At 45.1% G+C, this 15,248-nt stretch overlaps 1 protein-coding gene across 1 annotated transcript in view; it reads right to left on the reverse strand.

The window, feature by feature from the left end:
• Window positions 1-211: 211 nt before the first annotated feature.
• The window catches only part of ASB18 (ankyrin repeat and SOCS box containing 18), a 73,177-nt gene continuing 58,140 nt past the window's right edge, over window positions 212-15,248 (reverse strand). The window contains exons 5-6 of the mRNA XM_077957953.1: window positions 2,728-2,841; window positions 212-1,491 (exon numbers count right to left, since the gene is read on the reverse strand). Of these exons, the coding sequence (XP_077814079.1) occupies window positions 1,306-1,491; window positions 2,728-2,841 (300 nt within the window). The 3' untranslated portion in view covers window positions 212-1,305. The remainder of the gene's footprint in view (window positions 1,492-2,727; window positions 2,842-15,248) is intronic.

The raw sequence follows: 15,248 nt of genomic DNA on the forward strand, positions 1-15,248 counted from the left end.
CAGGCCCAGGGCAGGTGTGTGTGCGGCGGTTGTAAGTGTCCATTCTTAACACGCAGGTCCGTCGTGATCTAGGGTACAGATCTTCCCTGGGTGGTCGGGCCCCAGTGGGGTGAGAGGCCTCTCTGTGAGGGGAGGGTCCCAAGGCTCAGGGACAGCATGAGGGCTGCTAACACATTGGAAAAATATGTATACAGCAAGTCCTTAAATAATGTTTTGTTTAACGTCATTTTATTATAACACTGATGAGAAACAAAACTGATTCCTGGTCAGGGCCACTGTCTGTGTGGGTTTTCTCTGGGTGTTCCGGTTCCCTCCCACATCCCAAAGCTGAGCAGGTGAGGTGAGCTGGGGTGTCTGAATTGCCCCAGTGTGTGTGTGTGGGTGGGTGTGGGGGTGTGTGAGCACCCTGCAATGGAAGAGCACCCCATCCAGGCCTGGTTCCTGCCCTGCACACTGAGTTGCTGGGGTGGCCTCTGGCCACCCATGACCCTGAACTAGAATAAGCACGTTAGAATACGAATGAATGAATACAAATTATTGTAAAGTAAAAATTCATAAGGCATACAGTAATCATCCAAATGCATGACAATAAATGATGCGGTATGAGAGGGCCTAGCAAGCCTGCCACATTGGTGACTGTTCTGAACTTCGTGGTGGCAGGAGGTGCTCCTGACAAGGTTCGTTTTGCAAACATTTATTCCTTGATCTAACCCACGAGCAGGACAAACACCATCACTTACTGACTCACTACAAATTGGGCAAATAATTATCTTACTTGTTATTAATCTCTTAAGGGTATGCATAGCTTGCATTTATTTCAATGTTTACTATTAGAACTGTATTGGTCTTTATTTAGAAGTGTGGCAATCTTTTTGTGACCAGAAATACGCTGTGGGAACGTTACTCTTGTTTATATCAATTAACCTTGGGAAAACTGGCTTTGTTATACATCATTTCGCTTAAAGCTGGTTCCCAAAACCTATCGAAGACCTTAGGCGAGGACTCACTGTACCTTTTGGCTTAACTGTTGTTGAAAGGTACTTTCTGAGACCAGGTGCTGTGATAGTCACGATTTCACTGGATTTTCACAGGCGACCCTGAGAGGCAGAAAGGGCCTTTGTTGCCAATTCCATTTCGAGGTGAACCTGCAGCTTGGCAAGGTCTGTGCTTCACCCGGTCCCACCGAGAGCACTTGGGAAGGGAACTGCCATCACCTCCATCTTCACCAGGGTGCTCTCCTCAACACACAGCCTCCACAGAAGGGCAGCGAGGAGAACAACAGCATTGGTTGCAGCGTTCTGTGTTTCAGTGCAAAACACCCTGTGGCTCCAAAAGTACATAATTCTGCAGGGGCTTTGGCAAGGGTAACAGGGGGATGAGGTCAAAGCACCTTTTGCCAAACAGTCTGCGAAGGGCACAGCGGCAAAGATGCTGCAGGCAGCGTGGGGTGTGGGCCAAGGCAAAGAGGGACTGGTAGAATGGCTTGTGCATCTGGAAGGGAAGGCAGGTGGATTAGAAATCTGGGCACGTGAAACCAACATATGTTTTCTTCCTAGCTAGACCACTGATGGGACAAGCGGGCTTTTCTATGGCTAACTGATCCCTGATAAGCGCACTGGAGAGAGATGCACCACTTTGTGGGGAACCACCCTCTGCCCCAGGGGCTCGTATGCTCTCCCAAAGCACAGTTTCTGCCAAGTGAGAGGGGATTCTGCCTGGGGTGACTTCAGATGCTCCAGGTGGTCTCCCCAAATTCCGTTTTGCTCTATCCTCTTTGCACAGCAGCCCTGCAGTTCCGGGGTGGCCCTATTCATCTCCCCCAGTCATGACCAGCTCTTCCTTTTTGCCAGGGAGGGGCTCAGGAGCGAGTGCATGGCATTGGTCTGGTCGTCAGTCATACACACATGACTCAAGTCAGTGAAACAGAAAAAACACACACAACTCTTCTCACTCTCGCTCTCTTTTTTCTTTTTTTTTTTTTTGAGATGGAGTCTAGCTCTGTCGCCCAGGCTGGAGTGCAGTGGCATGATCTCAGCTCACTACACCCTCCGCCTCCTGGGCTCAAGCAATTCTCCTGCCTTAGCCTCCTGAGTAACTGGGATTACAGAGGCGCCTGCCACCATGCCCAGGTAATTTTTGTATTTTTAGTAGACAGGGTTTCATCATGTTGGCCAGGCTGGTCTTGAACTCCTGACCTCAAGTGATCTGCCTGCCTTGGCCTCTGAAAGTGCTAGGATTACAGGCATGAGCCACCGCACCTGGCCCGTTCTCACTCTCTTTTAATGGGCAGTCACCTGTGGACTTTGTTGTGGATAGATGCAATGCCCACTGCTTCCTTGGTCATATCTTGAGCAGCTGGAGCATGAAGCTGATTCACAGGGCCGGAATAGTATGTCCTGACATGGAGCTAGGCCCGTGGATTCAGGCAGCTCCGGCCTTTCTTTGGACACTGGTTAAGAGAACCCTGGCGTTTTTCAGGCCAGCATGGGGCTCTGTGCTCCTTGAGGCCACGACACTGCAACTACTATAACAAGCTCCTGGCTGTGTGATTATGGAGCCTCCAGAAAAAAAAACCCCAGAAATTGTGCAAATACACCCTCATTTCACATTCTTCCTTTTTCAGATGTATTACACTTAGCTGAGTATCAGTGCAAAACTCCCCATGCAAAGAAGCAAAAACAGACAAGAGTTTTGGACTAAAGGCAGGCGGAAAGGCAGCTCTCTTGCCTGGAATACTTCCTCAGGAATCAGTTCCTTCCAGGACTCTGACACGCAGAGCTGAGGGTAGGAGTTGAAAAGCACCTCGAGGACCGCGGGGGCCGATGCGCAGGTCTTCAGCACCTGGTGGGAAGAGGTGAAAGGCGCAGCGTAGGCTGACTGGGTTCTGGGTCTCACTGGGGAAGGGGTGAGGGGGCTGTGCGGGGAAGCTCTCCCAAGCTGTGTGACCTCCCTATGCCCAAGTCACACAGGAAACAGCAACAGAGCAGTACCACAGGGCTGCTGCAGGGATCGCCTGAGTTAGTGCACACAAAGACACAAGGCAACGGCTCTGCAAGGGAGCCCTTCTTCCTGTGATGATGGCCGCCCATGCGAAGTCTGGGCCAAGTGCTTAAGCATTCAGGTTCCCGGGGGGCTATGCTGATGGCTCGGTATGCCTTCTTGGCCCCCCAGAGAGCTGCTCAGAGAAAAGGAATGAAGTTCTGTTAGGAGGAAGTGTGGCCCGCGGATGCTCTTCCCAATTTCTTACCTCAATTTTCAAATATGTCAGGAAATTGAGAATTGGGGGAGAGGAATCGTTTTGCTGTTGAATTTCCTTTTGACTTGGCATTTCCATTTTATTTTCACAGTCCCCACTGGCAAAGATTCCTATTTCCTTACTCGCAAATTTATAATTCAAGTCCATTAGCTTCACCATAAAGATAGGAACACTATTTGCTTTTAAAAAATAAACTTTTTTTTTTGTTATGGAGAAGTTTGAACCTTCATACACAAAAGTAGCACCAACAGTATGATAAACTCCCATGTACCACCCCTTCCATCAACCCATGGTTAATCCTGCCCCATCCACTTCCCGTAAGATTAAAGCAAATTCCATGCATCCTATAATTTTATCTGTATTTCAGTGCATCTTTTATATGACCCTGTGAAGAAACAAAGAGAATATTATAGCACCTGAGAAATTAACAATAGTTTTGTAATATCATGTCATATACAGTGTTTAAATTCACAGATTTCTCTTAAATGCCATTATATTAACAAAATAATTTGTTGGTTTGAATAATCATTCTAGTTAAGGCCAACATAGTGAGACTGGTTGCTGTGATGTATTTTTAGATTTTTGTTTGTTTGTTTCATGTGACTTATTTGTGGTGGGAACTGGGTTATTTGTAGCGTTTCTCACTGTGGGGCTTTTGCTGATTACATTCCTGTGGGGTTTGTGGACATGCTGCTCTTCCTCTGTTTTCTGTAAATTAGTAGTTGGATTTAGAAGCTGGACCAAATTCAGTTGCCAGGCACAGTGGCTTGCGCCTGTAATACCAGCAGTTTGGCAGGCTGAGGCAGGCAGATCACCTGACATCGGGGGTTGAAGACCAGCCTGACCAACATGAAGAAACCCCGTCTCTACTTAAAATACAAACATTAGCTGGACCTGGTGGCACATGCCTGTAATCCCAGCTACGCGGGAGGCTGAGGCAGGAGAATCACTTGAACCCGGGAGGCGGAGGTTGCAGTGAGCCGAGATTGTGCCACTGCACTCCAGCCTGGGCAACAAGAGTGAAACTCAGTCTCAAAAAAAAAAAAAAAAAAAAAAAAGAAAGAAAAAAGAAGCTGGACCAAATTCAGATTAGATTTCGGAGAGGTGCAGGGCAATTTCATAGCTCTCTCTTTTTGAGGTCTAAGATTTGCCAAGTGTTGTACAATTTGTTCTTTCTACTTCTTGGTTGAGAAACCTGAAGTTATGCAACTTTACTAAGACCAGCTGCCATATATCTGCAACAATGACTTGAACTACTACCGGGGCCTGCCCTGCGTCATGTCTGCTGGGGCTCTATGGACACAGAGTCAAACAGAAGAAAGTATTGAAGTCACTCATACTGGCTGCTCACTTCACAACTTGGCTCCCTTCTCCACAGCTCCAGGCCTAAAACCCCTTTAAAATACAAATATGACAAACTAAAAAAAAAGTATTCATATTCCTTTGGTCAGAGATAACTACTATTAACATTTCGTGTAAGCTAATGTTTTATGTGTTTACACAGAAAATTAATATATATGACAACAATGGGTGAATGCTTTGCATATGATTTTGAAATCTGATTTTTTTCCATGCAGAATAGATTGTGAATCTATTTACAATCAATTATTCTTTTTTTTTTTTGGATGGAGTCTTGCTCTATCACCCAGGCTGGAGTACAGTGGCGTGATCTTGACTTACTGCAACCTCTGCCTCCCAGTTCAAGCTATTCTCCTGCCTCAGCCTCCCAAGTGGCTGGGACTATAAGCAGGTGCCACCACACCTAGCTGATTTTTGAATTTTTATTAGAGACAGGGTTTCACCACGTTGGCCAGGCTGGTCTCGAACTCCTGACCTCGTGATCCGCCCACCTCAGCCTCCCAAAGTGCTGGGATTACAGGCGTGGGCCACTGCGCCCGGCCCAGTATGGACTATTTACTTTTGTTTTGTTTGTTTGACCATTTGTTTTTCTTCCTTTGTGAATTGCTCAGTTATGTCTTTTGCTCATTTTTCTATTGGTGTGTTCATTTCTTCACTGATTTGTAAGTACATTTTATTTATTAGGGTTATTTTCAGGTAGACAATACTTTTGTCTATGATGATTTTTTCCTCCTCAATATTAATATTTCTTATTACACTGGCTAGAGCTTTTCAGTTCAATGCTAAATAACAACATTAATAGCATTCATAATTATCTTATTCCTAACTTTAATAGGATTGTCTCTAATGTTTCACCATAAATATAACCTTGAATATTAGTTTCAAATAGATACTCTGTTCTAAGTTAAGAAAATATCTTTCTATTCCTAGGTTACTACAAAGTTTAAGATGTAATTTCATGTTTTGCCTTTTTCTAACCAAGTTGATAGAAAAAGATTTTCCAGGCAGACGTGGTGGCTCATGCCTGTAATCCCAGCACTTTGAGAGGCTGAGGTAAGTGGATCACCTGAGGTCAGGAGTTCAAGACCAGCCTGACCGACACGATGAAACCCCTTTTCTACTAAAAATACAAAAATTAGCCAGGCATGGGGGTGCACGTTTGTAATCCCAGCTACTTGGGAGGCTAAGGCAGGAGAACTGCTTGAACCCTGGAGGTGGAGGTTGCAGTGAGCTGAGATCATGCCACTGCACTCCAGCCTGGGTGACAGAGTGAGACTCTGTCTCAAAAAAAAAAAAGAAAAAGATTTTCCAATACTGACCCATTTTTGCCTTCATAAAACAGGCCCTATTTGGCTATTCTTCTATATTTAATGCACATATTATATATAAAAAATATAATTATGATATCACTATATATCAGAGAGAGATATAATATATGTGCTATTATATATACTAGATCACGTTAGATCTTCACTATAATATCTATGAATAAGCACCCTTTTCTCATTTGAAATAGTATAGTATATATAATACAGTGCCAGACTCAATTTACTAAGTTTTTTAAATCTCTTTTAATAAATAAATTTGGTTTATAGTTTTATTTTTTGAGCTATTTTTGTCAGGTTTTAACATCATGTTATGTTAACTTAGTAAAACTATCTGAGAAAATTTGTTTTTTTTTTAATACTTGGGAAGAAGTTTTTTTTTTTTTCTTTTTTTTTTTTTGAGACGGAGTCTTGCTCTGTGGCCCAGGCTGGAGTGCAGTGGCGTGATCTCAGCTCACTGCAAGCTCCGCCTCCCAGGTTTATGCCATTCTCCTGCCTCGGCCTCCTGAGTAGCTAGGACTACAGGCGCCTGCCACCTCTCCCAGCTAGTTTTTTTGTATTTTTTAGTAGAGACGGGGTTAGCCAGGATAGTCTCGATCTCCTGACCTTGTGATCCGCCTGTCTCGGCCTCCCAAAGTGCTGGGATTACAGGCTTGAGCCACTGCGCCCGGCCATACTTGGGAAGATTTTAAAAAGCAGACCATTATTGGAATTAGGAAGGCCCAGTAGATCTTGCATTTGACATTGCCTATGCCTGGCATTTAGTTGCAGGTCATAATTTGATATTTTTCATTTCTTTCATGTTTACTGGCACATTTTATTTTGATTTCTTCTTGAGTCCATTTTGTTAATCTATATTTTCCTGGAAAATAATCTTCATTTTAAAGAAATTTAGCATTGCATAGGTACCAGTCAATAGAAAAGAGATGGAGAGGCCGGGCGCGGTGGCCCACTCCTGTAATTCCAGAACTTTGGGAGGCCGAGGTGGGTGGATCACCTGAGGTCGGGAGTTTGAGACTAGCCTGGCCAACATGGTGAAGCCCCGTCTCTACCAAAAATACAACAAAATTAGCTGGGCATAGTGATGCACATCTGTAGTCCCAGCTACTCGGGAGGCTGAGGCAGGATAATTGCTTGAACCCAGGAGGCAGAGGTTGCAGTGAACTGAGATCATGCCACTGCACTCCAGCCTGGGCGACAGAGCAAGACTCCGTCTAAAAAAAAAAAAAAGAAAAAAAAGAGATGGCGAGTTCGATATGGGATCATTCCAGAAGTGTTTATTGTACCCAGACGTGGGTACAAGGAAACTGACAAGGGTCAGGGTAGTAATGTGGGGTTGGTGGCAGAGGTATTACCATCCTGGGCTGAAGGCCAGTCAAGTGAGCTGTCTTAGCAGAAGCAGCAATCCTTGCTTGGGGATACACAGCTAGCCTGAGGCAAAGAGCCAGCCCAGAGAATGCATGTTCTGCCCTCACTCTCCTTTCCTCCCTCCTGCTGCCAGGACACCCCACTGGCTAAACCCAGCTGGAAGGCAGAGGGCCGAGAGCTGTAGAATGAGGTCCCTACAGATCCATAAAGGTGGAAGGAAGAGATCTTCACTGTATCGATGAATAAGCACCCTTTTCTCATTTGAAATTCACTGTAATTGTGTTTTCAATGTTTTCCTGTTTAGTTTTGCTGGAGGTTTTTCCATTTTGCACCCTTTTTCAAGAAATCAGCAATGGGATTTTGTTGATCAGTTCTCTTTTAAAATATTCTAACCCATTAATTTTTGCCTTCATCATGATTAATTCCTTTCTCCGATCTTCTTAGGTATGTTTTGTTTCTCTTTCATGCTCCTTGGATTGACTGCGCAGTCAATTTCATAACATTTTTTTCCTAGAGTCGTAATAAAAGCAACTTTTAAAATGGTATAAATTTCCCTTTGAACGTTGGTAGGGTCATAGCCAAGAGTTTTGAGGCAGTGTTTCCTTCCTTCCTTCCCTCCCTCCTTCCCTCCTGTCCGTCCGTCCGTCCGTCCGTCCTTCCTTCTTTCCTTCCTTCCTTCCTTCCTTCCTTCCTTCCTTCCTTCCTTCCTTTCCCTCCCTCCCTCCCTCCCTCCCTCCCTCCCTTCCTTCTTTCCCTCCCTCCCTCCCTCCCTCCCTCCCTCCCTCCCTCCCTCCCTCCCTCCCTCCCTCCTTCCTTCCTTCCTTCCTTCCTTCCTTCCTTCCTTCCTTCCTTCCTTCCTTCCTTCCTTCCTTCCTTCCTTATTTTGAGACAGGGTCTTGCTCTGTCACCTATGCTGCAGTGCAATGGTGTGATCATGGCTCACTACAGCCTTGAGCTCCTGGACTCAAGCAATCCTCCCACCTCAGCCTCCTGAGTAGCTGGGACTACAGGCGCATGCCACTATGCCAGGCTAATTTTTAAAATTTTTGTTGTAGAGACAAGGTCTCACTATGTTGCCCAGGCTGCGCTCAAGTGATCTTTCCACTGTAGCCTCCCAAAGTGCCGGGATTATAGCTGTGAGCCACTACACCCAGCTCATCTTTCTTAATGGTCTGCAATTAAATAACTGTTGAGGCAGTAGTTATTTGGGAGTGTGCTATAACGTTTTCAAATGGTTATGTTATTTTTTTAAATTAACAAGCTTTTTACTATTAGTTTTCTGGTATATTGCAATATGGCTGTAGACAATGTCTGTTTCGGCATTAGCAGAAGTCGCATTTCATTTCTTTCAAAATATGTTTGTCACATTTATGATTTGGAGCTACTGCACTTCATTTTTTTTTCTTGGCTCACTTGGTCTGTGATAGACAGATATGAATTAAAAATCACCTAAATTATTTTTCAGTCAATTTTTCTATTTTAACACAATCTTCTTTGGCACATAAAGTTTATAATGGTTATCTTTTCACCATGGACTGTATCCTTGGTCAATATCAAATGACTATTTTTTCCCCTCTCATTTTGTGTATTTCCCTGGAATTCTATTTGCATATTGATATAAAAATACATTTTTTTGGGGTTTGTTTTTGCCAGAATTATCTATCTCTGCTCATTCTTTTTTTTTTTTTTTTTTTTTTGAGATGGAGTCTCATTCTTTTGCTCAGGCTTGCGTGCAGTGGCGCGATCTCAGCTCACTGCAAGCTCCGCCTCCCGGGTTCACGCCATTCTCCTGCCTTAGCCTCCCAAGTAGCCGGGACTGCAGGTGCCCACCACCACAACCGGATAATTTTTTGTATTTTTAGTAGAGACGGGGTTTCACTGTGTTAGCCAGGATGGTCTCGATCTTCTGACCTTGTAATCCACCCGCCTTGGCCTCCCAAAGTGCTGGGATTAGAGGCGTGAGCCACCGTGCCCAGCACTCTGCTCATTCTTTAATTTTTTTTTTGAAACAGAGTCTCGCTCTTTCACCCTGGCTGGCGTGCAATGGCGAGATCTCGGCTCACGGCAACCTCCGTCTCCTGGGTTCAAGCGATTCTCCCTCCTCAGCCTCCTGAGTAGCTGGGATTACAGGGACCCACCATCATGCCCAGCTAATTTTTGTAGTTTTGTAGAGATGGGGTTTCACCATGTTGGCCAGGCTGGTCTTGAACTCCTGACCTCAGGTGATCCACCCACCTCAGCCTCCCAAAGCGCTGGGATTACAGGCATGAGCCACCACACCTGGCCTCATTTTTAAATTTTAACCTTTGTTTCAGTTTGTTTGAAATGTGTTTGCGAGTCTGTGTTGGTAAGAGGGTAGTTTAAGCGATTTTCATTTATTGTTATAAATCAAGTGTTTGGTCTCACTCCAGTCTCACTTTATTCTTTTTGTTTTTTTCTGCTTCTTGTTTCCTTTGTTTTCTGGTTCTGTTGTACAGGTTTGTATTTTCTTTGGATTCATCTTCCATATTTTGGAAGTATGCACTGTCTTTAAAATGCTATTAGTTACCTTCAAAATAAAAAAATACCAACCTAGGCCTGGTGCAGTGGCTCACACCTGTAATCCCAACACTTTGAGAGGCCAAGGGGGGCAGATCACGAGGTTAAGAGATGGAGACTATCCTGGCCAACATGGTGAAACCCTGTCTCTACTAAAAATACAAAAATTAGCTGGGTGTGGTGGCACGCACCTGTAGTACCAGCTACTCCGGAGGCTGAGGCAGGAGAATAGCTTGAACCTGGGAGGCAGAGGTTGCAGTGAGTTCAGATCATGCCACTGCACTCTAGCCTGGGTGACAGAGTGAGACTCTGTTTAAAAAAAAAAAAAAAATCTCTCTCTCTCTCTCTCTCTCTCTCTCTCTCTCTCTCTATAAACCTATAGTTCTCTAAAAATCTAAATAGTATCTTTTATGTTCTGGATATTCCATCACCCTTTCTCTCACATTTCTCTCTTAACCAGTTCTTCTCCCTTCCTTTCTTAATAATACTGGAGTTTGGGTTCAGTTTGTGATTATTACATGATCATATTTTATATTGCATATCTCCTTCAGTAACCATTTTGGTATTTGCATTTAGTTTTACAACTCGCTTCCCAATTATTTGTCACAATTCTAGCTTGTATGCTCACCACCTGTCCTTTAAGTCATCCCTTCTGTAGGTATTTGCCGAGCTCCTACTAGAAGACAGGGATTGTGTTTTGTCTGCTTGTTATGATGGCCAGCTCCACCTTCACAGAGCTTTATGGTCCCAAACATAACAACAACAATGCAGGTGCTGTGGTCATATAAGGGGGAGTTCAGGGGAAGATTTCTGGATGAAGTGACATCCAAGTTGAGACCTGGCCGTGGAGCAGGAGTTAGCGGGGGGAAAAAAAGGCATGGAGAGTTCTGGGGACGAGAGTGTTCTAGGCAGAGAAAACATATTACGCCAGGTTTGGGAGGTGAGAAGGAGCAAATAATGTTGGCGGGGGAATGAGTCTGACATGGGGAGTGCTCGGCAATGAAACAGGAGAGCAAAGCAGGGAAAACCATGGAGTCCATTATCTGCCTGAGAAGGAGGCTGACACAGGGAGCACTTGCCGGGTATGAGTGGAGGAGCGGCCAGGTCTGATTTTAATTTTAGAGATATCACCAAGGCTGGGTGTGGTGGCTCAGGCCTGTAATCCCAGCACTTTGGGAAGCCAAGGCAGGCAGATTACTTGAGTCCAGGAGTTTGAGACCAGTCTTGGCAACATGGAGAAATCCTATGTCTACAAAAAATATTAAAAATTAGCTGGTCCTGATGGTGTGCACCTGTAGTCCCAGCTACCCAGGAGGCTGAGGTGGGAGGATTGCTTGAGCCTAGAAGGTCGAGGCTGCAGTGAGCTATGATTGCACCGCTGTACTCCAGCCTGGGCAACAGAGTGAGGCCCTGTCTCAAAAACCAAACCAACCCAACCAACCAACCAACCAACCAACCAAGGAAATATCACCAAGGCTGAATCTGGGGAAGAGTTTAGAGGAGACAGAGAGCCCAATGAAGAAGATGTGTCCATCTAGGGGAGAGATGGTGGTGGCCTCACCTCAGGTGGTGGCAGTCAGGAGGGTAGGGGATTTTGAGAGATATTTAAGGGGCAGAGTGGGGAGAATCTGGGGATTGATTTCCCCATTCCTGAGCTCTTCTTTAGTGTTAACTCTTTGTCAGCTGCAGTACGTCCACCTCAATGGGCCATTAGCCCCAGCCATTCCCCCATACTGTCCTTACCAAGGGCACCAATGCTGCTTTTGGCCCAGGCTCTGCCTTGCCAGTGGTCCATACTCTGCCTCACTTTACTTGCTGTGTCAGCCATGCCTGACATGTTGACGATGTCTTCTACCTCAATGCAGCCTTCACTTGGCTTCGAGGAAGGTGTGCTCTCATTCTTTCCACCTCGCTGGTTGCCTCTCTTCAGTTTCCTTAGCTGCTGTCTCATCTCCATCCTTCAGATATTGGACTGTCTCTGCATTCAGGCCTGTTCCTTTTTTCCATTTACTCTCACTTGCTGGTGATCTTGTCTAGTTTCCTGGCTTTAAATACAATACCATCATTTTTCACTGACCCTCAAAGGTATATCTCCAGTTGGCCAAATCTCTCCCTCTCAGATTTGGGCTTGAATGCCCAGCTGCTTACATTGTAGCTCCACCTGACTGTATCTCACAGTCAACATACCAAAAACTGAACTCCCTGGTTCACCAGGTCCCAACCTGCTGTGCTACCCATAACCTGCCCCATTCCCAGTTGACAGCAAACTCATTCTTGCAGTCTCTTGGGCTGGAATCAGAGTCATCCATTGCTCCTGTTTCTCCTATACTCCACATCCAATCTGTTAAAAAAATCCTGTTGGCTCTACCTCCAAAATATATCCAGGGTCAGATTGCCTTCCTTGTTCACACCACCATCATCCCTCACGTGAACCACAGCAACACCCTCCTAACTCATCTTTCCATGTGTGTTCTCCTCCTTCTCAAGTATCTGCTTAACATGGTGCTGAGGGGAAGATCTTTACAAAATATTGTTGGATTATGTCACTCCTCTGCTTAAATCCCTCCAATGGCCAAAGTCATTACAATGTCCTGTAGACCCCACACAACCTGTGCCCTCTCCCCTACCCCCCCAATCTCATCTCCTACTCCCATCCCACTAGCTCCTTCCACCTCCGGCCACACTGGTCCCCTGTGGTTCTGTGCGCAGGGCCGGCCCACTCCAGCCTTAGGCTACAGATGGCTGGTCCTCTGCTGGACTGCTCTTCCCCAGATATCCGCACAGTGGGTCCCTCACATCTCTCAAGTCTTTGTTCAGCAGTCACTGACCCTAACTGCCCAACTTAAAATTGCAACTGCCTTCCACCCTTTTAATTTCTCTATAGTCCTTATCACCTTTTTGGTCTGCTGATCATGCTCAGTGTTTAATGCCTGTCTTCCCCATTAGAATGTAAGCTCCACATAGCAGGAATACTTCTTTCCCTCATTAGTTCACTCACTTATCCCATGTGCCTAATATGTTGCTGGGACATGACTGGTGCTCAGTAAATACTTGCTGATAAATAATTGAAGTATTTTTTTTCTTTTTCAGAAAATGCATTAGAAAGGCATGTTTTTGAACGCTTGATATCTAAAAGTGCCTTTTGTCATCAAAATGAAACTATCTTCACTGAGTCTAAAATTCTAGTGTCCAAACTTTTCCTTTCAAAATCGGTAGATGATATTTCATTGTCCTATGTCACTATTACAGTAGAAATATCTGACTCCAGCCTGGTTTCTATTCCTTTATGAATAGCCTGTTTTCTGCTTAAATACTTCGCCAGATTCTTCCATGTCTTTTTAAAACATTTTTGTTAGAACATATATAGGTATGTGCCTCCCGTCATTGATTTGCAGAGAGCACCCTTTCGATTGCCAACCAAAAGTTAAGACTTTCAGTGCAGCTAAGTTTTCTTCTATTATATCTTTGGTTATTATTTCTGAACCATTTGTCCTAGGCTCTTCTGCAGTAACATCACTTATGTGTGGGTTGGCTCTCTACTGTATCCTTTATTACCATTATTTTCTCTTTTAGTTTCTTGTTTTTGTTTTGCACTTAAGAAGAGTTTTTAACATTAGTCTTTCATTATAGTGAACATTGAGGTTGACTTTCCAACAATTCAGATGATGAGTTTAATCCAATCATGGTAATCCAATCTCTTTTGCCAGTTATTGGTTCAGAGAAAGGCAGGTTTAAGCCAACTGATGACACTTCCTCAGGGTTTCTAGAAAAAAGGAACAACTGGATATGAACAAGGAAATGGACCCATTGTTGCTGGAAGCCACCTTGTGGCCATGAGGCAGCCATTCTGAGGACAAAGCTGACTCACTGAGGGTGGCACAGCAGAGAGTTGGGAAGCACCAGGTTCTTTGAGGACATCATCCAGACACTGAAACAACCAATTCTGAAGCCTGCTACTTCTGCACTTACTGATATGTGAGATAAAAAGATACACTTCCTTATTTAAACCTGTTTGAATTGGGTTTTCTGCTACTTGTGATTTAAACCACCCGTATCAGAGTCCAATCAGGCAAAGGAAACCAATCCAGGTATTTCAACCAGAAACAACTTTACACATGGAATTGATTATATAGATAATCAAACTGCTGAGATTCCAACAAGGGGAAGGTGAAGTAGCCTAGAGATTAGCAAAATAGAAAGCTGTCATTACTCTTAGAGTTGGTGGGACAGTGGGATGAGGTAGCCTAATCAGAGTCCAGAGAGCAGGGCCATCTGCTGGAACCAAGTTGAGTCAGGGGCTACCCACTGGGGACTGGGGCCGTGAAGGGAGGGGCTTCTGGTGGGTGTTGGTGTCACAGAGAAGATGCAGGTGCTGCTGGCGAAGCTACACAAGACAAAGACAGAAGAGGAGAAATACTTGGCTTCTTTCTTCCTCCACACTCGTTTCCCATGGCGTCTCCCACTGGCTGAGTCCGACTAGAAGCCAGCTGATGGGGGCTCTGAGGGCAGTTTGAGGGGGCTTTCCCTTTCCCCCTGTCCCCCAGGATGCAGAGCGGGACCCAGGAACAGCAGGAAAAAGGGTCTGAGGGCACAAGGGTCAATGGCCCAGCACCCATGGATTTGATTCTTTCTTTATGAATCAACTCTGCCTTTTCCTTCTTTAGTGTGTACTTCAATCTGTGCTGTTAGTTTCTTGGTATACTGTCTCCTCCATCTTCCGTTTCATGTCACTCTATTGAGTTTTCATCTTAACTAGTACTGTTTCGATGGATCCCAGAGGCTATGTCTTCTTGTACTCTATAGAGGATGGCATATACTTTCTGAGATTTTCTTGGATCTCCTTTCTGTTTTCTGGATGCTGTCTATTTTTCTTTGTTTGTCCTCTTTTCCCCCATGAATCCGTTCCTTTTTCTCCTTATTAGTCTTTGATTAAGGAGAGAAGCAGATGCAAATTTTGCCAACATGCAGGGGAAGTCTGTGGTCCTGCTCTGTGCCCACCCGGGAGACTGCGGAGGGACAGCGTGCAGGGAGGGGGACGAGGGCCTGGTCCAGCCCCGTTCCCAGTTGGATGGTTAGCCCGGTGGACTTGAGCTTTGGCCTGGAGGCTTCCTCCTGCTACCCTCTTCCTGCAGTTGGCAGGTTGCTCTGAAACCGGGATTCCTGCGATTTTCACCTCTGCACTTTACTCTGGCTTCACAGGCGTCCCCCACTGCCTGGCTGACCTTTTTTTTTTTTTTTTGGTAATGTCTGCCTGACAGCCTGGAAACTGACGGCCGTGCAGCAGAAGGACATTGGGTCTGGGTCTTCCTAGACTCAGACATGAGATTGCCTTATTGTTGCTGTGGATTTCCTCTCTCTCTTTCTCTCCCTTTCTTTCTTCCTTCCTCTAATCTGTGCCTTCA

Source organism: Macaca mulatta, chromosome 12 (genome assembly GCF_049350105.2).
Source record: "Macaca mulatta isolate MMU2019108-1 chromosome 12, T2T-MMU8v2.0, whole genome shotgun sequence".
NCBI classification, from domain to species: domain Eukaryota; kingdom Metazoa; phylum Chordata; class Mammalia; order Primates; family Cercopithecidae; genus Macaca; species Macaca mulatta.